The following is a 24,574-nucleotide window of genomic DNA, read 5'->3' as shown; positions in this document are numbered from 1 at the left end:
GGGCTGCGCTCCTAGTGTATGGAGCACAGCCAGTCCTGTAGCCCCCAGGCTTAAACAGCCTGCGAGCTGGGCAGAAGCTGTTTGCAAAATAGTTGAAAATTTGGAAAAATTGACCAGGACAGAAAGAATATTTTAGTTCAAGCGAAACCCATCCCTACTGGTAAGTGTGAAAAAGCATGAGCAGTCCCTGCAGGACACACACCGTGACTGCTATGACAGCATCACATTGAAGACTTACAAGGTGTCACCAATTTATGGAAGAGTCCGACACTTTACAAAGGGGGTTGTCCAGGTTTTTACAGATGTAAAAATAAGAACAAATTTATATACTAACTACTTCTCTCCTGGTCCAACACAGGCCCAGTTGGTATAGAGACGCCAAGTGGTGAAGTTGTGTAGACAGCTTGCACCCACCACAGCTTGGAATTTTGTATTAGGCTTTATTTATATAGCGCCAACATATTCCAGAGCACTTTATAGTTTATAGCTTACAGTTTATGAGGATGAGGGGGTGACACAAGAGCTTACAGTCTATGAGGATGAGGGGGTGACACAAGAGCTTACAGTCTATGAGGATGAGGGGGTGACACTAGAGCTTACAGTCTATGAGGATGAGGGGGTGACACAAGAGCTTACAGTTTATGAGGATGAGGGGGTGACACAAGAGCTTACAGTCTATGAAGATGAGGGGATGACACAAGAGCTTACAGTCTATGAGGATGAGGGTGATACAAGAGCTTTCAGTTTATGAGGATGAGAGGGGGACGCAAGAGCTTACAGTCTATGAGGATGAAGGGGTGACACAAGAGCTTACAGTCTATGAGGATGAAGGGGTGACACAAGAGCTTACAGTCTATGAGGATGAGGGGATGACACAAGAGCTTACAGTTTATGAGGATGAGAGGGTGACACAAGAGCTTACAGTCTGTGAGGATGAGGGGGGACACAAGAGCTTACAGTCTATGAGGAGGAGGGGGTGACACAAGAGCTTACAGTTTATGAGGATGAGGGGGTGACACAAAAGCTTACAGTTTATGAGGATGAGGGGGTGACACAAAAGCTTACAGTCTATGAGGATGAAGGGGGACACAAGAGCTTACAGTCTATGAGGATGAGGGGGTGACACAAGAGCTTACAGTCTATGAGGATGAGGGGTGACACAAGAGCTTACAATCTATGAGGATGAGGGGGTGACACAAGAGCTTGAAGTCTATGAGGATGAGGAGGTGACACAAGAGCTTACAGTCTATGAGGATGAGGGGGTGACACAACAGCTTACAGTCTATGAGGATGAGGGGGGACACAAGAGCTTACAGTCTATGGGGATGAGGGGGGTGACACAAGAGCTTACAGTCTATGGGGATGAGGGGGGTGACACAAGAGCTTACAGTCTATGAGGATGAGGGGGGTGACACAAGAGCTTACAGTCTATGAGGATGAGGGGGGTGACACAAGAGCTTACAGTCTATGAGGATGAGGGGGGTGACACAAGAGCTTACAGTCTATGGGGATGAGGGGGGTGACACAAGAGCTTACAGTCTATGGGGATGAGGGGGTGACACAAGAGCTTACAGTCTATGAGGATGTGGGGGTGACACAAGACCTTACAGTCTATGAGGATGAGGGGGTGACACAAGAGCTTGAAGTCTATGAGGATGAGGAGGTGACACAAGAGCTTACAGTCTATGAGGATGAGGGGTGACACAAGAGCTTACAGTCTATGAGGATGAGGGGGTGACACAAGAGCTTACAGTCTATGAGGATGAGGAGGTGACACAAGAGCTTACAGTCTATGAGGATGAGGAGGTGACACAAGAGCTTGCAGTCTATGAGGATGAGGGGGGGGCACAAGAGCTTACAGTCTATGAGGATGATGGGGTGACACAAGAGCTTACAGTCTATGAGGATGAGGGGTGACACAAGAGCTTACAGTCTATGAGGATGAGGGGGTGACACTAGAGCTTACAGTCTATGAGGATGAGGGGGTGACACAAGAGCTTACAGTTTATGAGGATGAGGGGGTGACACAAGAGCTTACAGTCTATGAAGATGAGGGGATGACACAAGAGCTTACAGTCTATGAGGATGAGGGTGATACAAGAGCTTTCAGTTTATGAGGATGAGAGGGGGACGCAAGAGCTTACAGTCTATGAGGATGAAGGGGTGACACAAGAGCTTACAGTCTATGAGGATGAAGGGGTGACACAAGAGCTTACAGTCTATGAGGATGAGGGGATGACACAAGAGCTTACAGTTTATGAGGATGAGAGGGTGACACAAGAGCTTACAGTCTGTGAGGATGAGGGGGGACACAAGAGCTTACAGTCTATGAGGAGGAGGGGGTGACACAAGAGCTTACAGTTTATGAGGATGAGGGGGTGACACAAAAGCTTACAGTTTATGAGGATGAGGGGGTGACACAAAAGCTTACAGTCTATGAGGATGAAGGGGGACACAAGAGCTTACAGTCTATGAGGATGAGGGGGTGACACAAGAGCTTACAGTCTATGAGGATGAGGGGTGACACAAGAGCTTACAATCTATGAGGATGAGGGGGTGACACAAGAGCTTGAAGTCTATGAGGATGAGGAGGTGACACAAGAGCTTACAGTCTATGAGGATGAGGGGGTGACACAACAGCTTACAGTCTATGAGGATGAGGGGGGACACAAGAGCTTACAGTCTATGGGGATGAGGGGGGTGACACAAGAGCTTACAGTCTATGGGGATGAGGGGGGTGACACAAGAGCTTACAGTCTATGAGGATGAGGGGGGTGACACAAGAGCTTACAGTCTATGAGGATGAGGGGGGTGACACAAGAGCTTACAGTCTATGAGGATGAGGGGGGTGACACAAGAGCTTACAGTCTATGGGGATGAGGGGGGTGACACAAGAGCTTACAGTCTATGGGGATGAGGGGGTGACACAAGAGCTTACAGTCTATGAGGATGTGGGGGTGACACAAGACCTTACAGTCTATGAGGATGAGGGGGTGACACAAGAGCTTGAAGTCTATGAGGATGAGGAGGTGACACAAGAGCTTACAGTCTATGAGGATGAGGGGTGACACAAGAGCTTACAGTCTATGAGGATGAGGGGGTGACACAAGAGCTTACAGTCTATGAGGATGAGGAGGTGACACAAGAGCTTACAGTCTATGAGGATGAGGAGGTGACACAAGAGCTTACAGTCTATGAGGATGAGGGGGGGCACAAGAGCTTACAGTCTATGAGGATGATGGGGTGACACAAGAGCTTACAGTCTATGAGGATGAGGGGTGACACAAGAGCTTACAGTCTATGAGGATGAGGGGGTGACACTAGAGCTTACAGTCTATGAGGATGAGGGGGTGACACAAGAGCTTACAGTTTATGAGGATGAGGGGGTGACACAAGAGCTTACAGTCTATGAAGATGAGGGGATGACACAAGAGCTTACAGTCTATGAGGATGAGGGTGATACAAGAGCTTTCAGTTTATGAGGATGAGAGGGGGACGCAAGAGCTTACAGTCTATGAGGATGAAGGGGTGACACAAGAGCTTACAGTCTATGAGGATGAAGGGGTGACACAAGAGCTTACAGTCTATGAGGATGAGGGGATGACACAAGAGCTTACAGTTTATGAGGATGAGAGGGTGACACAAGAGCTTACAGTCTGTGAGGATGAGGGGGGACACAAGAGCTTACAGTCTATGAGGAGGAGGGGGTGACACAAGAGCTTACAGTTTATGAGGATGAGGGGGTGACACAAAAGCTTACAGTTTATGAGGATGAGGGGGTGACACAAAAGCTTACAGTCTATGAGGATGAAGGGGGACACAAGAGCTTACAGTCTATGAGGATGAGGGGGTGACACAAGAGCTTACAGTCTATGAGGATGAGGGGTGACACAAGAGCTTACAATCTATGAGGATGAGGGGGTGACACAAGAGCTTGAAGTCTATGAGGATGAGGAGGTGACACAAGAGCTTACAGTCTATGAGGATGAGGGGGTGACACAACAGCTTACAGTCTATGAGGATGAGGGGGGACACAAGAGCTTACAGTCTATGGGGATGAGGGGGGTGACACAAGAGCTTACAGTCTATGGGGATGAGGGGGGTGACACAAGAGCTTACAGTCTATGAGGATGAGGGGGGTGACACAAGAGCTTACAGTCTATGAGGATAAGGGGGGTGACACAAGAGCTTACAGTCTATGAGGATGAGGGGGGTGACACAAGAGCTTACAGTCTATGGGGATGAGGGGGGTGACACAAGAGCTTACAGTCTATGGGGATGAGGGGGTGACACAAGAGCTTACAGTCTATGAGGATGTGGGGGTGACACAAGACCTTACAGTCTATGAGGATGAGGGGGTGACACAAGAGCTTGAAGTCTATGAGGATGAGGAGGTGACACAAGAGCTTACAGTCTATGAGGATGAGGGGTGACACAAGAGCTTACAGTCTATGAGGATGAGGGGGTGACACAAGAGCTTACAGTCTATGAGGATGAGGAGGTGACACAAGAGCTTACAGTCTATGAGGATGAGGAGGTGACACAAGAGCTTACAGTCTATGAGGATGAGGGGGGGGCACAAGAGCTTACAGTCTATGAGGATGATGGGGTGACACAAGAGCTTACAGTCTATGAGGATGAGGGGTGACACAAGAGCTTACAGTCTATGAGGATGAGGGGGTGACACAAGAGCTTACAGTTTATGAGGATGAGGGGGGGCACAAGAGCTTACAGTCTATGAGGATGATGGGGTGACACAAGAGCTTACAGTCTATGAGGATGAGGGGTGACACAAGAGCTTACAGTCTATGAGGATGAGGAGGTGACACAAGAGCTTACAGTCTATGAGGATGAGGGGGGGCACAAGAGCTTACAGTCTATGAGGATGATGGGGTGACACAAGAGCTTACAGTCTATGAGGATGAGGGGTGACACAAGAGCTTACAGTCTATGAGGATGAGGGGGGGACACAAGAGCTTACAGTCTATGAGGATGAGGGGGACACAAGAGCTTACAGTCTATGAGGATGAGGGGGTGACAGAAGAGCTTACAGTCTATGAGGGGTGACACAAGAGCTTACAGTCTATGAGAATGAGGAGGTGACACAAGAGCTTACAGTCTATGAGGATGAGGGGGGGCACAAGAGCTTACAGTCTATGAGGATGAGGGGGGCACAAGAGCTTACAGTCTATGAGGATGAGGGGTGACACAAGAGCTTACAGTCTATGAGGATGAGGGGGACACACAACAGCGTACAGTCTATGAGGATGAGGGGGTGACACAAGAGCTTACAGTCTATGAGGATGAGGAGGTGACACAAGAGCTTACAGTCTATGAGGATGAGGAGGTGACACAAGAGCTTACAGTCTATGAGGATGAGAGGTGTGACACAGGAGCTTACAGTCTATGAGGATGAGGGGGTGACACAAGAGCTTACAGTCTATGAGGATGAGGGGGTGGCACAAGAGTATACAGTCTATGAGGATGAGGGGGTGACACAAGAGCTTACAGTCTATGAGGATGAGGGGTTGACACAAGAGCTTACAGTCTATGAGGATGAGGGGGTGACACAAGAGCTTACAGTCTATGAGGATGAAGGGGGTGACACAAGAGCTTACAGTCTATGAGGATGAGGGGGTGACACAAGAGCTTACAGTCTATGAGGATGAGGGGGTGACACAAGAGCTTACAGTCTATGAGGATGAGGGGGGGACACAAGAGCTTACAGTCTATGAGGATGATGGGGTGACACAAGAGCTTACAGTCTATGAGGATGAAGGGTGACACAAGAGCTTACAGTCTATGAGGATGAGGGGGGGACACAAGAGCTTACAGTCTATGAGGATGAGGGGGACACAAGAGCTTACAGTCTATGAGGATGAGGGGGTGACAGAAGAGCTTACAGTCTATGAGGATGAGGGGTGACACAAGAGCTTACAGTCTATGAGAATGAGGAGGTGACACAAGAGCTTACAGTCTATGAGGATGAGGGGGGGCACAAGAGCTTACAGTCTATGAGGATGAGGGGGGCACAAGAGCTTACAGTCTATGAGGATGAGGGGTGACACAAGAGCTTACAGTCTATGAGGATGAGGGGGACACACAACAGCGTACAGTCTATGAGGATGAGGGGGGCACAAGAGCTTACAGTCTATGAGGATGAGGGGTGACACAAGAGCTTACAGTCTATGAGGATGAGGAGGTGACACAAGAGCTTACAGTCTATGAGGATGAGAGGTGTGACACAGGAGCTTACAGTCTATGAGGATGAGGGGGTGACACAAGAGCTTACAGTCTATGAGGATGAGGGGGTGGCACAAGAGTATACAGTCTATGAGGATGAGGGGGTGACACAAGAGCTTACAGTCTATGAGGACGAGGGTGTGACACAAGAGCTTACAGTCTATGAGGATGAGGGGTTGACACAAGAGCTTACAGTCTATGAGGATGAGGGGGTGACACAAGAGCTTACAGTCTATGAGGATGAAGGGGGTGACACAAGAGCTTACAGTCTATGAGGATGAGGGGGTGACACAAGAGCTTACAGTCTATGAGGATGAGGGGGTGACACAAGAGCTTACAGTCTATGAGGATGAGGGGGTGACACAAGACCTTACAATCTATGAGGATGAGTGGGTGACACAAGAGCTTACAGTCTATGAGGATGAGGGGGTGACACAAGAGCTTACAGTCTATGAGGGTGAGGGGTTGACACAAGAGCTTACAGTCTATGAGGATGAGGGGTTGACACAAGAGCTTACAGTCTATGAGGATGAGGAGGTGACACAAGAGCTTACAGTCTATGAGGATGAGGGGGTGACACAAGAGCTTACAGTCTATGAGGATGAGGGGGTGACACAGGAGCTTACAGTCTATGAGGATGAGGGGGTGACACAAGAGCTTACAGTCTATGCGGATGAGGGGGTGACACAAGAGCTTACAGTCTATGAGGATGAGGGGGTGACACAAGAGCTTACAGTCTATGAGGATGAGGGGGTCACACAAGAGCTTACAGTCTATGAGGATGAGGGGGTCACACAAGAGCTTACAGTCTATGAGGATGAAGGGAGGATGTATAAGAGCTTGTATAATGGTCCAGCCATTCTTTATAAGGGAACAGAATAAAAATGATTTAATAGATTAAAATGCTGCTGCTTGAACCACATTCACCAGGTGAATGTGACTGCAGAGAAGCCTGAAGCTTGGTATCTGGTGTTTTTAGCGGCTAACAGACGGGAGGAGGACACAGGACGGAATAGTAAAGAGAGAGTTGAAATTTTACTGAGTTAGCAAGTGTGAAAGGCTTGTCTAAAGAGATGGGTTTTAAGAGCACGTTTGAAGCTTTGGTTGTTGGATATCAGTATGATAGTTCAAGGTAAGTCATTCCAGAGAATTGGTGCAACTCGGGCAAAGTCCAGGAGACAGAAGTGGGAGCTGCAACTTGAATAATATAAGATCACTGATTGAAGAGCATCGGCTGGGTGACTGAGATGAGAGAGGAGAGGCAAGGAGGTGCAGCACTGTGCAGAGCTTTGTGGATGAGGGTGATTATTTTAACCTCTATTCAGATGGGAACGGGCAACCAGTGCAGTAACTGGCACAAACTGGAGGTGTCTGTGTTGCGTTTGGACTTAAAGACAAACCTGGCTGCTCCATTCGGAATAGATTGGATAGGAGAGAGTTTAATACGTGGAAAACCGATTCTTGGGGAGTTACAATTGTCTTGACAAGAGTGAATTAAAGACATGACAACACTTCTGAGCCTCTGTATATAAATAGAGTCTGGCAGTGTCACAAGACGCCATCTGGATCAGAGAACAGGAGAGACATTAGTAGAAGCTCTTTCCTATTTTTACCAACCTGGACCAGTACTGAAGAATCAGCGCTCCTGGACAACCCCTTTTACGTTCAATTTTGAGCAGCATAAATCTTATGTAATCCTGTAAACTACACAGTAAATAAAATGTATATAACTTATAACTCTCTATACACCCAAACAGAAAATCTCTCTAAGGCCATATTCACACGTATGGGGGACGTATATACGGCCGATATACGTCGCCCATAAATCGCTATGGACTCACAGCACCGTACGGGAGAGCGGTACGGTGCAGCACACATGCGGCACCGTACCGCTCTGTACCCCGTAGAAAGATAGGACATGTCCTATTTTTCCTTGGGATACGGTGCCGTGCGCCATATATTCCTATGGAGAGGGGCGGTTTGAGCAGCGCTCACCTACTCCTCCTCTCCCCGCGCACCGCTGCCAGCACGGCAGTGTGCATGTGAATAATATTTCATACAATACATTGTTATACCTGTCTCAACATCGATTTGAAGGTCAACAGCCGGAGTCTCTTCGTAAGAATCTCACCTGCTTTTCCAAAAGTGAAGCCCTATATAAGACAGAATATAAAATATTAGGTAGTTACACATGGGAAAATGTATCACGCTAGATGTTTATGTGTATTAGTTCTTGTTGTATGATACAGATGCCTGTCAGTTTTGGAGCGGCTTTGTGTGCTCTTGTGCAGAATCGGCTTGGTGGCATTTACAGAATATATTGCCTGTCTGTGCATACAGATTTCTGTGCAGTAATTCTGTATATAGAGACAGCTATGGAAAACATGTATTGTACATTATGGGGCTGCCATTTTTCTGGTGTGCAAAGCCTGATAATAATCTTAATTTGTGACACTGTTAGTAAACTGTAGGTGACGTGGGGTGGAAATCAACGAAAAGCTATAAATAACTTGGTCTGGGAGATGTACTCCACAAAAAAATTTCTTCTCCCAAGATTTAATAAGGCACCAGAGCCTCTTAATGGTTCTAACACATCTAATTCCAGAAGGGAAACACAGAATCAAATTACCAAAAACATAATATAAAAATCAAATTAAATTAAAAGAATATTAGGATGAATGTAACTCATCGAAATAAACTACATTAAAACAGAACCTTTGTCTCTATACCAGCCACTCCAGAATACCGGAGTGGCTGGAGATTACAGCCTTGGGCACACTGATGTCACGGTGCTTGGTATGGGGACCGGAGGGCTGTCCTACAGCCAGGCAGGTCTCCAGCAGGTGGTGTGTGCAAGAAATATGGAGGGAGAGGCTGATGCAATGGTTTTTCCCTGGGGCAGCCCCAAAGTGTCTGTAGGATGAGTCCCTGGGTGATGGATGGGGAAGCCCGTGGTGGTAACATCCGTATCCAGGGATCAGATGAAGGCAACATTGTGCAAAGCAACTTACAGTTCTTTATTCAACAGCAGACAACAGCCAAACAATAACAGCATATTTAGCAGCAGATTCGGCAAGCTCCACAGGAAGGTTACACACAGCCTGGTAGTAGGTTCATGCTGGGCTGGTAGAAACAGAGCTGAGTCCGGGTGGTGGACCTCTGCTCTGTGATTAAGTCTCCTGACTTGCCCTGGGTGCTAGGCAGGGGCCTGAGGCACCTGTGGTTCCTGGTATTAGAACACTGGTTGGTGGAGCACTGACATGTGCTGCTCGCTCCCTTGCTCACTACTTAGACAGACCATGAGGTCTGGTTCTGTCAGAAGACCATGACTAAAAGACCATGTTCTCCCATCCACCAGGGGTTTATCTAAAATCAATTATTCTTGGACAACCCCTTTAAGTATACGACACGACCAAACATAATTACCTGGAGGAAAAATGTTATAAAGGAGACACCACCAAGCGCCAAAAATAACAAACAAAACATGTTGCTTTTGGTTCTCATTTCATCCAGAGGGCCGCTAAATACCTACAAAGTAAAAAAAAAACTATGACAATTAACCTAATCAATACATCAAGAATGATAAAATAGAAGAAGTGGTAGTGGTAGTTTCCACTTTAAAGGAGATTGCCGAGCGCCACGCTCAGCAATCTCCTTCATCTCCTTAGAGATGAATGGAGCAGAACGGACATGCACAGCTGCCTACTCTGTTAATCTCGGGGAGCGACGAGGGGTCCAACGGAGGTACCTCAGACCTCATCTGTCCCCCAGTTCTCATGATCTGTGGGGTATCATCACTGAGACCCCCACCGATCAGCAAGTTAGGTCCTATCATGGGAAAACCCCTTTAACTAGAACTGTCTAAGGTAGGTACTGTAAACTGTAACTGGCACTGATACAAGAAATTGTGGGGCACATCTACTTACCTGTCCGAGTCCCGATCCCTGAGGTGCGTTGTCCGACGATCCTGTACTGTGCCGTGATCCACGTAGATCCTGTGCCCGATATCCTGTGCCCGATATCCTATTCAGGTCCGCCGGAGTTCACCTTCTTCTTCCTGGTACATGTAATTGCGACCCAAATTTGAACGTTAAATCCCACGTTCAGTCCGAATCCGTTGGATCGTCCGATGGCCCGGCCCCCAATTTCTGTTACATGAAAGCCGGCGCTGATGTGCCAAAATCTGATCGCGTGCGCCAAAAAACCCTTCTAAATGCAGCACCCATCGTAAATCGTCGGATATTACGACAATAGTGCGGTCCGCAGACCTTTAGTAAATGAGCCCCTGTATGACCATTTACTTACCCCGATAATCTTGGAGAATATGATGGCAAAGGCCGGCTGTGTGGCGCCATTTATTAGGGCACAAATAATCCCCACAACAAAGTACGGCCATTCAGGTTTGTTCAACCTCATGATTTTGAAAAAAGAGACCGGAGGAACTTCTGCAACCTGCAATATACATTTCCAAAATAAAGACAAAAAGGCGAAAGTCATGTTATTATTGGAATGAAGAGAATCATCATGTATCATCATTATCATAAATCATTATTATCATATAAAATCTGTATATGGTATGTTTGATGTTTAGGACAGGAACAGCTACAGGGATGGGTCAAAATGGTAAATCTAAATAGTGCAGAAGTTCATTACATTAGATATTTATTATAATATTGTTTCTGCTCCATTAGGTCTAATTTCAAGTGTATTTTTTGTGAGATGAGCTTATGTTTTCATTGCTTCCATTTTGAGGACTGTACGACCTCTTGATCACTTTTGATTGCATTTTTTTATGTGATGCAAAATGGCGAAAAAGTGGCGTTTCGGACATCTGTGCGCTATTTTCCTTTGCAGGGTTCACCGCCAGGAATAACCGTTTTTTTATTTTGATAGATCAGGCATTTTGGGATGTAGTGATACCTTACATGTTTATAATGTGTTTTACATTTATATCAGTTCTAGGGAAAGGGGGGGGGGTTATATTAACTTTTAGTTTAAAAAAAAAAAAATTTTAAAAACATTTTTTTAACTGTATTTATAGACCTCATAGGGTACCTAAACCCTATGAATCGCGATTATTACTACCATCTATTGTGATGCTACTGTATTGCAGTAGATGGCAGTATTGCAGGTGCCTGTAATACATGGGCAGTGTCAGATCTCTCCCATTGACAGATGCTGGAGTCTTCCCAAGATGGTGGCGCCCTCACACTGCCACACAATTGCCTTTGTCAATTTGGCTGGGTGTTACTCGTGGGTGCAGCAAACCCCAAATCTGTATGATGAAGGCTCACTACATGAGCCCTATTCATACCTCCTTAACAGCTCCATGACGGATATATCCGAATTTTCATATATATTTTTGCAGTGTATTTTTTCCCACAGCCTCGCTGTAGCTGCGGGCTTAAGATGTGAGGCTACTGAAGCGTGAAGTAGCTCTGCCGTTTAGCCCCAGCTCCGGCTACTCCACGCCCCAGTAGCCTGTTTGCATATTACCACAATTAAAGTTTAAAAAAGATACAGGGTACAATAGAGGCACCTACCACCCGATCTACCTTAATAGGTAGATCCGTGGTGGTAGGTTTCCTTTAGAAGTATTTTGCCATTGGTTATACACCATGATCTAGTTATCTATCAGGCATTGGTTGGTATTTCCTATCACTCACCGCTCCTTCCCCCTTGTTGTTTTCTTCTTTCTCCTCTTTATCCCCAGACGATTTCTTAGTATCACTGCCCCAACTCGATATCCTCCTCACCAGCTTTGCGGTAGCATGATGTGCATAACCCTTCTCATTGTCAGTGTCCTCCATATGGCTTTTCTCATCTTCCTCAGCACCTAATGTCTAGAATAACAGTAAAAGTCACATACACGGTCACTTCTCCAAGTATTTCTTCAATCTGAATGTGATAAGTGAATGAAAGCCGAATGTTTTATATTCAAAATATCTTTACTAAAGGTTTTCATCATATAACAATACACAAGACTTGTGAAAGCCTAATGTTTATGTCTCATTATGACCCAGACTTCATCCCATTATTCAATGCGACCTTGCAATTATCACAAAAACTTTCTCCTCGATTATTTTTCAATGAAATAATTTGGATGGGCTACTGTGTCTCACTGCAGAAATGCAGAAGAGAATCGAAATTTATTTTTCAGTCAATGCTCCTTGAGAAGACAAATATGCAAATCCAGGACACCAACCTGTATGTCAGCAATGTTTCAGGGTTCTGGACCACTGACCTGCATAGTGACCAGCTTGTAGTAAATCCCTTCCTTCTTCATGAGTTCTCCGTGGCTTCCTTGCTCAGTTATGACGCCTTCATAAAATCCAGCAATAGTGTCTGCGTTCCGGATGGTTGACAATCGGTGAGCAATGACGATAGTGGTGCGGCCTTCTCTAGCCTATGTAACAAGTGAAATGGTAAGAGCTCAAATATAGTAGGAAACTTTTGCCAATGTAACCCTGGGAAACATTCAATGCATTAAAGGAAACCTACCATGAGGAATCTGCTATCAGAAGTAGATGTGATGGTAGATTCCTCCTGCTGCCTCTGCCCTAATCTGTAATGTAATAATCCTGGAACCTGATTTGTTGAAAACTTTATTTTAGTAATATGTAAATTAACTGCAGTGGCTACTGGGGCGTAAACTAGCCTGTGGCCACAGGGAGCTAAGGCTACTCCACGCCCCAGTAGCATCTGCAGTTAATTAACAAATCACTAAAAATAAAGTTTTTACCAAATTAGGTTCCAGGATTACTAAATTACAGAATTGGGCAGAGGCAGCAGGAGGAATCTACTATCACATCTACTTCTCATAGTAGATTCCTCATGGTAGGTTTCCCTTGAAGAGAGGCATAAGATTAATATGTGAAGTACCTTATCCAGAGCTGCCTGGACAACAGCTTCACTCTCCGTGTCCAGAGCAGACGTGGCTTCATCAAGAAGAAGAATTTTAGGGTTTCGAACCAGCGCCCGGGCAATAGCGATTCTCTGCTTCTGACCTCCGCTAAGTTGTGTTCCTCTCTCTCCCACAAGGGTTTCAAATTTCTGCCAACACATGCAGAATTTTCTGAATATATAATGATACATATAATATGTCACCAGCCTACTGCACATTCTAGATTGACTACCATGTAACACATCCACCTCTTACATCTGGGAGCTTCATGATGAAGTTATAGGCATTGGCTTCTTTGGTGGCTTTTACAATCTCCTCCATGGTTACATCTTCCCGGCCAAAGCGGATATTCTCAACTATGGTGGTGTCAAACAGGACGGGCTCTTGGCTGACCACACCAATGATCTCTCTCAAGTATCTGGTGTTCAGATTACGGATATCCTGCCCATCAATGGTGATCTTAGGAGAGAAGACATGTCAACAATCTCTCCATGACTAAGAAGAATTATTACAAATAAAGTCTCCTAGAACAAAAGTTTAACCATTTGGTGATTTTTTTCTTACCGTGCCTTCATCCGGGTCATAAAATCTCTGAATGAGTTGGACCGTTGTACTTTTTCCGCACCCACTGCTCCCCACAAGGGCCACCGTCTGACCACTAGGAACCATAAGGTTTAATCCCTTCAAAACCTTCAATGACAAATATAATTCTAATCGAAAAATGCTGCACATTTGTAAGCCAAATGTCAGCCAAAGTCCCTGTGATAACAGAACCATCATAGTACGGTCTAGTAATATCAGAATCATTACAATAAGGTAAGTTACTCACCTGGATGTCAGGCCTGGACGGATACGTGAACTTGACATTTGTGAACTGTATGTCTCCCTTAATCTTATCAGGTTTAAAACCCGCGGTGGAAAAACTGTCTATTTTGGGCGCCTGTAGGATAGAAAAAAGGTCGAAAATTTAATTTTTTTTATAGTATTGTACAAATTATTTAACATTGTATAGGATCTCCTATGGGTGGTGCACACCCATGACGTGCAGTAGAATCAGCTTTTAGTTTTACAAGGTTTGGATTAATCTAAAGACAATGGTAGCTTGTGCCTATGGTTGGTCTTGAGACAAGAACATCTACTTTCATTACTCCTTTCACAATGGGGGTCATTTACTAAGGGCCCGATTCGCGTTTACCCGACGTGTTAACCGAATATTTCCGATTTGCGCCGATTGTACCTGAATTGCCCCGGGATTTTGGCGCACGCGATCGTATTGTGGCGCATCGGCACCGGCATGCGCGCAACGGAAATCGGGGGGCGTGGCCGAACGAAAACCCGACGTATTCGGAAAAACCGCCGCATTTTAAAACCGAAAAAGTGTCGCTTGGGAAGCGCTTACCTTCACCTGGTCCGAGGTGGTGCATTCCGGCGCGTTGAGATGATTTTCAGCGCAGCAGCGCCACCTGGTGGACGGCGGAGGAACTACCTTCATAAATCCCGGCCGGACCCGAATCCTGTGCAGAGAATGCGCCGCTGGATCGCGAATGGGCCGGGTAAGTAAATCTGCCCCACTATCTTTTCTGCTAAAATATATTAAAAGTTACAGGTCTCACAGGTCGATAAGACTACACAATGCAGTTTTAAAAGCGAACGTGTCTCCAGGAATGTAATTTTTAGGGTGACAGCCTACGCTATGCTGATTTTAAAAATAACTTTGTCAGCAGGCTGAATCATTTCAGTACTTTATAATAGTTTATTTCACATTACCTGGCTCCCTGCCAGCAGAGTGTGGTGAGTCCTGGGGAGGGGCAGCTGCAGCCTGTGTGCGCCTGTGTCTCCTCATGCATTCTTCCTCTCCTCCTTGCTCAATGCACATGACAGGAAGTGGGGAGGGGCACGATAGTGGACAAGGGAAGAGCCAGGTAATGTGCATTAAACTTATATAAACTACTGAAATGATTCAGATTGCTGATAAAGATATTTTTTAAATCAGCATAGCATAGGCTATTGGAACCTGTGCCCAGCTAAAAATGACATTCCTGGTGACAGGTTTACTTTAAGTCTGTCGACCAACCCAAGACACCTAAGGTCTATGGAGATTGCCAAAAGCCATCGTATTAGCCGTTCATAGAGGTGTTTAAGGACTTATTTTCTACTTCCAAACAGCACTATTCAATATGGTATCCAATTTACAGAGAAGACAGACTGTTTTCTTTGGGATTGAATTGGATAAAAAAAAGTCGTTCTTTTCTTTATCTAATACATTTGTTGTTGGTTTTCAAAATGACTTGTTACCCTCATTCTGTTGATTCTGTTATCCATATGATCATGGCAATAAAACCTTTTAGTTTTTCTTGAGTTTTAATACATTTCAAAAACCATTGTCACATCTCCATATTTTGTCACCTGTTTCCCTGTAGAGCACTGTGTAAGGGGTGATTTGTTTCCAAGGAAATTTGAAATATTTATTAGTATCTTTAATTATTAATTGTACTATTTTAATAATTACTTGGTAAAACCAAAACTGGCATTTATAAAATTTTTTCCAACTATGCCCAATTAATATATATGGAATATATATAATTATTTAATATAATGGACTTTTTTATACACGGTCACACCTAATGTGGTGGGAAAGGGAAGCGACTGTTTTCTGTATTTTAATTGCTGTATTTTAAAATTTAAAAAAAATATTATTTCTGTGTGGGCCAACCTTGATGTCATGAATTCGGGGGGAGGGGGCAGAAATTATGTGCCAATTTACAGCCAGTGGTGTTAGTGGTGGGTGCCGTAATAGCATGCTTAGGAGGGGCCGATTGTATCTTTGCGACTTTTTGGAACAACTGTAGTGTGAACATGGGTTTATGCATGCTATGCTGTTTGGATTGATTATTACAACACTCGTCTCTTTCCTGCAGCCTTTACTCGGGTTCATTGGCCCATTGGGGCACATTTACTTACCCGGTCTTGTCGCGATCCCTGATCCAGGCGATCCGACGAAGATGAAGTCCAGCGCAGTTCACCATCTTCTTCCCGGTGCATGTAAGTGCATTGTCTTGCGACACAATTTGAAATGTTAAATCCTGCGTGTAGTCCGAATCCATTGGGTTGTCCGATGGCCCATCCCCCCACCCCCCCGATTTGTGTCGCGCGCAAGCCGGCGCCGATGCAGCAAAATCCGATGGCAACTGACACAATCCCCGGCGCGATGTGGCGCGGATCGGAAATCGTCAGAATATCCGACCAAAGTGCGGCCGCAGGACCCTTAGTAAATGAGCCTTATTGTGATTGACAGCTGCTCACACTGCTCATTTGCTCTCTATGTCCTTCAGATCTCTGAGTTCTGGCCCAATCACTATCAGGCCAGATTATAGGGGGGCACGCCCTGGGGCCCCCCACTTTGCCCTTAAAGGTGCCCCCACCAAATATAGGCGATGACTGCCCGAATTGCCAACAGTGTATTTGGGTCTGGGCTCCCCGGGCCGAATCCCGCAATGTGCCCCAACTTCAGTCTATGGCAGAGCGAGGGAACAATACGATCGGATGTTAACAAAGAAGGGGGCGCCCATCTTTGTTTACCTCTGATAGCCACAAGTATCCTGACACCGCAATGGAAGGGAAGGAGGTCAGCGCACATCGGGGGAACGATGGAAGGGGAGTACAATTTTATTATTTTACCTAGGACTATACATAGTTATTATAGGGGGATTGTATATATTCATTATGGGGGTGTATATAGCTATAATAGGAGTCTGCATATAATTATTTATTTTAGGGAGGCTGTATATAGTTGTAATAGGGGGACTGTATGTAGTTAGTTATTATAGGGAGGCTGTATATAGCTATTATAGGGAGGCTGTGTATAGTTATTATAGAGTTTGTATATATTTATTATAGGGTGGCTGTATATAGGTATTATAGGGGGACTGTATATAGTTATTATAGGGTGGTTGTATATAGTTATTATAGGGGGGCTGTATATAGTTATTATAGAGGACTGTATATAGTTATAGGGAGACTGTACATAGTTATAGGAAGGCTGTATATAGTTATTATAGGGGGCTGTATATAGTTATTGCTGGAGGATATTGCTGGGGGCTGTATATATGGTGATTGCTGGGGAGCAGTATATATTTTTTATTGGGGGCTGTATATAGTGATTATTGAGAGCTGTATACAGTGTTTGCTGGGGGAGCTGTATACAGTGATTAATGGGGGCTGTATATAGTGATTGCTGGGGTCTGCATATAGTGATTACTGGGGGTTGTATATAGTGATTGCTGGTGGCTGTATATAGTGATTGCTGGGGGTTGTATATAGCGATTGCTGGGGGCTGTATATAGTGATTGCAGGGGGACTGTATATAGTGATTGCTGGGGGCTGTATATAGTGGTTGCTGGGAACTGTATTTAGTGGTTGCTGGTAACTGTATATAGTTATTGCTGGGGGGCTCTTTATAGTGAATACTGGGCGATGTATAGTGATTACTGGGGAGGCTGCATATAGTTATTGATGGGAAGCAGTATAAAGCGATTGCTGTTCCCTGTCTGGAGTACATTCAATGGGGGCCCCCACCAGATTTTGCGCTTAGGGGTCCCCACCAACCTTAACGCAGACCTGTTCACTATTGAATTTGTGGATCTGAGATCACATAAGAGCCCTGACCTCCATTCCTAGAGTGCTGACTATAGGTTCTGCTTTTCCAAATGCTCTTCTAGCTTCATACTTCTCTTGTCACTTTGATCATTGTTTTCTTGTCTGTACTTCGGTACTCGGTCTCTGCGTTTTACCTTTTGGCGCTAGAAGTTATCGATGGCCAGTTATGGTACCGTCTCAGGTTGTTCAAGTAAGTAGGTAGGATGAGTCTGGTGGGCTCAGAATTAGGCCTCACTGGCTGTGTCCTATTTTCTGTTCATTGTCGTCCTATTAGAATCTTACAGCAGCAATGACAGCTGTGCACCTGTTTAGCATGCGGCTTTGTGTATGACAAGGACATGACATGACCATTGAGTCTCTATATACAAACAGAAGCCAGCAGGGACGGGAGGCAATGCACTGACCCAATGCGCCAGAGAGGCAAGAGTAATACTTAATTTTAGATTGATGCAAATAAAAACAATAGACTACTAAAATCCTTACATTGTCGATGATGTTGAATACTGCATAGGCCGCTCCCCTGGCATTTGAAAATGCTTCAATATTGGGTGAAGTTTGTCCAACAGCAAAAGCCCCGATGATCACAGCAAAGAAAACCTAAGAGAGTGAAATATATCACAGTAGTAGATGAGTGCAACTAAGATAATAATAGTCAACTAACCAGGAAAAATGTAACTACAAGGGAACCTATCACCAGATTATACCCCATTAAAATACTATCCTCTTCATGTAGAGCATGAAATGTGCTTTCTAGCATTCCTTCTTTTATATGAAATCTCACTTGCACCTATAAAAAATAACCTCAAAAGTTGTGTGAAAATGACGCGAGAAGAGACATATTTTGAGATGAGTCAAGTTTAGAGGCTGCAGGAAGAGTGTCATCTCAGACGCCCCTATCTTCAGTTATATGAACCTAGAAATATCATCTTAAAGATATAAATCTCATCTTTTAGATTACATAAGGCATGTGGTTTTTTGAGCTACAGAACCGAACGTACAGTCAGTTAAAAAAAAAAAAGGCAGCAACTGGATTTTTATCTGCAGCTCGTATTTCCAACTTTGGGGCAGATTTACTTACCCGGTACTGTTGTGATCCCGCGGTGCGTTGTCCGACGAGGATTCGGGTCCGGCGCGATTCACTAAGGTATTGATCGCGTGGGCGATCGCGTGCGCCAAAATCTCAGGGCAATTCGGCACAAAGTGAAAATCATCGGGAAACCCAACGAAAATGTGTCCGACGGACCCTTAGTAAATGAGCCCCTGTGTCTTATAACTGACAAAGTGGCGCTGGAGTTTTGCAAGTCTCCCTGCAAATTCGTCACAATATGGTACTAGCTGCACTACAACTACACAGACAACCTCACACAAAAGAGGACATTTCATACCCTACCTGAGGGGCCTAGTAGTTTAATGGGTTAAAACCTGGTGACAGGATCCCTTTAAGAAGATCTCTCAGCTGTAAAACTGCTATTAAACCAGCACCGGTCCCTTCCATTAGACACTTTCATTTGATCAGTTGTAACATACCTCCCAAAACTTACCGTTAGAATACTCCCAATAGTGGATTCTCCTTCAATAACCAGGGTGGTGCCATACCAGAAGGCCAATGCATAGGATGCATATATTATTAGGTATGCAAAGCCTATGGACCCGTTAGCTGTGATCGCCTTCCTGATACCAATCTTTTTGGCTTCTTCTAAATTTATTTCATACCTGTATTGGAAGTACAGAATATACAAAGAGTTAATAGTCTCTGTCTTGCTCTCAACACAAGTAACAAGTCTACACTGACCTCTTAGTTTCTTTATCTTGTCCCCCAAAGGCTATAACAGTCCGGATGGCTGCAAGAACCTCCTCGGCCACCGCTCCGGCCTTGGCGTAAGCCGTAAGCTCCTTGTTAGTAAATGCTGACAACACCTGTGGATGGATAATCAGATTGATACTTAATTTGATGGTTTAATACAGTGAAGAAGAATTAGAGGTCATCATCTTCTAACCTTTGCCCAAAGAGCGGCTGAAAGTCCCATGATAGGACTGATTGCCAGAATAACCAGGGTCAACTTCCAGCCCTTTATAAAGCCGATAATAAATCCCGTCACGAAAGTAGTCAACGTCTGGAGCAGCATGCCTATCTTAGCTCCAATGCCGTCACTAATTTTTTGGACGTCACTGCAATACAAAAGAAAATAAACATTGCAGAAGAAGTTATAAAGTGGGAGAGATGAGGGATGAGCGTCCTTCTAGAGTGCCCACAATAACATGGATGAACCTCAGGAACATACACAACGTGGGGACAACTCATGTAGCAGCTATGGACTCCCAGATTAGTGTTCCCGTATGTTGGCTGACTATGGTTCTGGCATCAGTACTTATGGGACAATTTATACTTTTTGTTATCCTCCCGGCTGAATTTGGGCAATGTCACGATGTCTATGTGTTCACAAGTTCCCCCGGGGCACTCTCTGTTGTAGCATCCTTGCTTAGTGCTGGTTGAGAAGGCTTTTGGTGGTGAGATGTAAGTGGATACCAGAATTTACTCAATGGATGCCATTGGTTGAAAGACACCTCCATACAAGTTATACATTTCCCAATATACTTTCCGTTTACATGGGGCACAGACTGGAGAGATCACAGCGCTGGATGTAGGAAGGGACTGCGGAGGACCCGCCCCATCCCAGCCACCCAAGGGTTTTTTTATACCCTTGCACAACCCCTTTAACAAAAATACAACATTTTTACAGATATAATTCCAACCTGTCTCTATCAGTCCTGGTGTACACAATTTTCATGGATCCGACCATTAATCTTCTTCTGCCTAGGGTCGGGAAGGACAGATTCTTCTCATGAAAATATCCTTTCTGCTCATTGCAGTCTCTCTGCCACCAGCCTCTTGATGTATCTGGTGGTGGCGCGGCCGACAAGCAAAGCTATGTCTGCCATAGTTTTGCGTAAAAACCAGTAAACAAAAGATCGCTGTTTTTGCAAAAGATCGCAGGCACGGGGAGTTCTCACCACGCGCCCGCTGCTTCCAGCAGCAGCTGTGCCCCACTACATCCCATCCACACCCACATGGTGTGGAGGTGGCGTACTTGCAAATTCTTGGGCAGTGCAAAAACCGGCGTAGAAGCAATGATAAATCCCCCCCACTGACTTCCAGCTGGCAAGCAGCCTGAGGAGAATCTACAAGCTACAGGCAAGATAAGATCTATATAGCAGGAAATTGTGTTTTATATATCAGATCTGTCTCTTCTCTCTTTCGATGTGTCAGATACTAGTACAATGTTCAGAAGCTTAATAGAAGTGTAGATAAACGCTCTACCCTGATAATCTAAGCACATTGTCAGCACAGCATCTCATAGCACAAGTGTCTGCTTAGCACCCTCTGGAATCTTATACCGACCATCACTGAGTAATCAGAGCTAAAACAGCAATAAAAATTGTAAAGTAAGGGGTTAAAAATTATCTTTATTGTGTAAACATCACCAAGCAGTTCAAATGTGAGAACTTTGTTTCATGGGGAAACCTCTTTAAAGGGAACCTGTCACAAGGTTTTGACCTATCAACCTGATGACAGGCTCCTACTGTTTACACTAGCCAGAAACCATACTAATTTTTCTCAAAAAACAATTGAGCTGAAATTTAAAAATGTATCTTTCTGCCTGCCAAATAAGACCCCAAGTCATGGCGGCGGTCCATCCGAGCCATCCTCATTTTTTTATTATCTGCTGTAAGCTATAGGGACCTGTCATCATGTATATAGGTCAAAACCTGAGGACAGGTTCCCTTTAAACCACCCAAAAGTAACTTAGTGATCATTCAGGCTATATCCTAACCTGAAAGGTAGAGCGAGAGTCTGCCAGTCTGTATCATTAGTGTGTAATTACAGATAACAATGATGACATTTACTCACTCGGTCAGCCTGGTGTTCAGTTCTCCGGCATCATTCACATCAAACCAGCTGATCTCCTGTCTCAGCACCGCATGGAAGAAATTCTTTCTTATTTTCTTGATTTGCCGACCGGCAGCCAATGTCCAGAAAGCGATCTCTATGTAACCAGCAAGAAGCACTGCAAATCCTAAGCCGGTGTAGTAATAGGCATACCTGTACCAGGAGGAGATTACATTAGCATGAACATAGTGTTTTCTGTGGTTACTGCCGTGTACAACAATAGAAGGGAGGCCATGGGGAATGGATGCCACTGTATGGCATCCATCCCCAGCCTCTGCTGAGCATACCATGTGTGTAATTTTTCTGATGCTTTAACTATCATTATAAGGAAAATTACATCACTAGGGAGACACCAGGTAAAAAGCAGCAGCCAATTCCATAGTGGGATACGCTGCTGCCCTCCACTGTAAGGATAAGTCGGGGAATCCTCCCAATGTACCCTAGCAATGTAAGCCAAAAACATGATGTGAACACAGCCTAACTTTGACTTGTCCTGCTATACGTGTACCATATTTTCAATGATACTATCTACTATGATTGTAATGAGGACACTGGACTCAAGGACAACAGACAGGACAGTAAACCCTAAAATTATCCCTGCCTGCTTGCCTTTGCGTATCCTAGATGATACGGGTCAATCACAAAGACGCTTCCTTTATGCGCCAAAGTGTGGGCACGTAATGAGACAGACAAACAAATAACACAAAGCAGAGGTCGACAATCCAGGTCACAACAGAGATAGCAAGTTAGGCACAAAATCACAAATACTAAGAATAGTCAGCTACAAGAGCCAAATATTACAAACCAGAAATACAGAAGCAGCAAAACAGTAGTACAGACGATAGAGCAAGCAAAGAACCTTTAACTAACAAAGATGATAGCGCACAAGGAGTATTTATCAGAGTATGAGGTCTTCCCAGAGGTGAGTGGTGTAGATCTCTGAGAGCGTGAGCATGTTAAGGCCCTGCACTATTTTTTTGTCTGACCTTGCACATCCTCTGAATATATGCAAAGTTTTCCGGATTGGGATAAGGAAAACCATGCCTCATTTAGCTACCTTGTAAGGCAGCTTCCTTGACATCAAGCATGACCCTCAGGAAGCCTAATGACATGATGTGGGATTAAAACCAAACCAGTATATCTATTCCAGAATGCACAGACTCCCAACAGCAGACAGCGTTGTTTCGACCTAAATGGGTCTCCTCAGTACAGTGTAGGGAACTGGTTTGGTTGGGTGAGAGGCTTGTGACTAGGGTCAGGAAAAAAGAGTTCTCCTTAAGGTGACTGCCAATTAAGGCCACCGTGTTGGTGTGTGGAGTCTTATAACCATGAATGCTCCACTAGGGGGATTCTGGGAAAATATGCAAAGTTTTCCAGAATGGGATAAGGAAAAACGACGCCTCTTTTAGCTACCTTGTAAGGCAGCTCCCTTGGCATCAAGCATGACCTACAAGAGGCCTTATGACATGATGTGGGATTAAAACCAAACCAGTATATCTATTCCAGAAGGAACAGACTCCCAACTGTAGACAGCGCTGTTTCGACCTGAATGGGTCTCCTCAGTACAGTGTAGGGAACTGGTTTGGCTGGGTGAGAGACTAGGGTCGGGAAGACATTCTTTTCAGAGCAAAATGCTTGCACAGGTATTTATAAAGTGTCCATGACACAATTATACCAGACGTGACACAAACTTCTGCACTGAAGGGGCGGTCCAGTGTACAGTCAGACCGTGTGACACATGCAAAGTCCGACAGAAGTGTGTCGCACGCCCTGTGTTAAAGGTGCACCAAAAAAAGTGGTGCACTCTGTCGGAGAAGTACAGGTGGCACCAGATCCATGAATAATGTGCAACAGAAATCCTGAATCTGGCGCCCCCTGCACACTACACAGGTAACTGCACATAGTATAGACTAGTTTGTTTTTGATAAATCTGGGCCAAAGAGTCTGTCGAGGCTAAATGTACATTTTAGGATAATGAATAAAGAATTATTGATATAACCACTGACTGTACAACTATACAGGGAATCATTTATTGATCCCTGACCTTCCCCTTTCCCTTTTATGACCATGTCACATGTGTTTTGCTCATCCCTGAATATATATGGGTGTGGAATCAGATATGCTGAAATATCTTATTGTTAATAGATAAACCAGGTTCAACAATACTTGTACTTTACACTGTAAGATATTGTATACAGTAAGAAAGAACTAAAGAAGAAGATGAAGTATAAAAGTCAAATCACTTCAAATAACAGACTTAGCTTTTCTACAGTATAGAGATTTTAAAGGTGTTGTTCACTGTCAGCAAGTAATTGATATTGTTTGTATAATGAAAAGTGATACAATTTTCCATGATACTTTTTGTATCAATTTGTCACGGTTTTCTAGATCTCTGCTTGCTGTCATTCTGTAGGAAGCTTCATTGTTTACTTCCGGTGGATAAACACTGGTCCCTGGTCATGGGATGTCACACAGGTGTACGGCTCGTTATATCCCTGGTCATGTGATGTCACACAGGGGCACAGCTCGTTATATCCCTGGTCATGTGATGTCACACAGGTGCACAGCTCATTATATCCCTGATCATGTGATGTCACACAGGTGCACAGCTCGTTATATACCTGGTCATGTGATGTCACACAGGGGCACAGCTCGTTATATCCCTGGTCATGTGATGTCACACAGGTGCACAGCTCATTATATCCCTGATCATGTGATGTCACACAGGTGCACAGCTCGTTATATACCTGGTCATGTGATGTCACACAGGGGCACAGCTCGTTATATCCCTGGTCATGTGATGTCACACAGGTGCACAGCTT

At 44.8% G+C, this 24,574-nt stretch overlaps 1 protein-coding gene across 6 annotated transcripts in view; it reads right to left on the bottom strand.

The window, feature by feature from the left end:
• Positions 1 to 24,574, bottom strand: part of ABCB1 (ATP binding cassette subfamily B member 1) — a 207,857-nt gene that overhangs the window by 51,470 nt on the left and 131,813 nt on the right. For all 6 annotated transcript variants that reach the window (XM_072154254.1, XM_072154256.1, XM_072154251.1 and 3 more), the window contains 14 exons: positions 21,714 to 21,905; positions 19,801 to 19,972; positions 19,596 to 19,720; positions 19,345 to 19,516; positions 18,287 to 18,400; positions 13,977 to 14,087; positions 13,712 to 13,837; positions 13,403 to 13,606; positions 13,126 to 13,296; positions 12,488 to 12,649; positions 11,910 to 12,086; positions 10,549 to 10,695; positions 9,670 to 9,771; positions 8,319 to 8,396 (listed from right to left, as the gene is read on the bottom strand). In XM_072154254.1, coding sequence (XP_072010355.1) covers positions 8,319 to 8,396; positions 9,670 to 9,771; positions 10,549 to 10,695; positions 11,910 to 12,086; positions 12,488 to 12,649; positions 13,126 to 13,296; positions 13,403 to 13,606; positions 13,712 to 13,837; positions 13,977 to 14,087; positions 18,287 to 18,400; positions 19,345 to 19,516; positions 19,596 to 19,720; positions 19,801 to 19,972; positions 21,714 to 21,905 — 2,053 coding nt within the window. The remainder of the gene's footprint in view (positions 1 to 8,318; positions 8,397 to 9,669; positions 9,772 to 10,548; positions 10,696 to 11,909; positions 12,087 to 12,487; positions 12,650 to 13,125; positions 13,297 to 13,402; positions 13,607 to 13,711; positions 13,838 to 13,976; positions 14,088 to 18,286; positions 18,401 to 19,344; positions 19,517 to 19,595; positions 19,721 to 19,800; positions 19,973 to 21,713; positions 21,906 to 24,574) is intronic.

This window comes from Engystomops pustulosus, chromosome 5 (assembly GCF_040894005.1).
Source record: "Engystomops pustulosus chromosome 5, aEngPut4.maternal, whole genome shotgun sequence".
Classification (NCBI taxonomy): domain Eukaryota; kingdom Metazoa; phylum Chordata; class Amphibia; order Anura; family Leptodactylidae; genus Engystomops; species Engystomops pustulosus.
The sequence above is the reverse complement of the archived record's forward strand: the minus strand, read 5'-3'. Positions and strand labels throughout refer to the sequence as shown.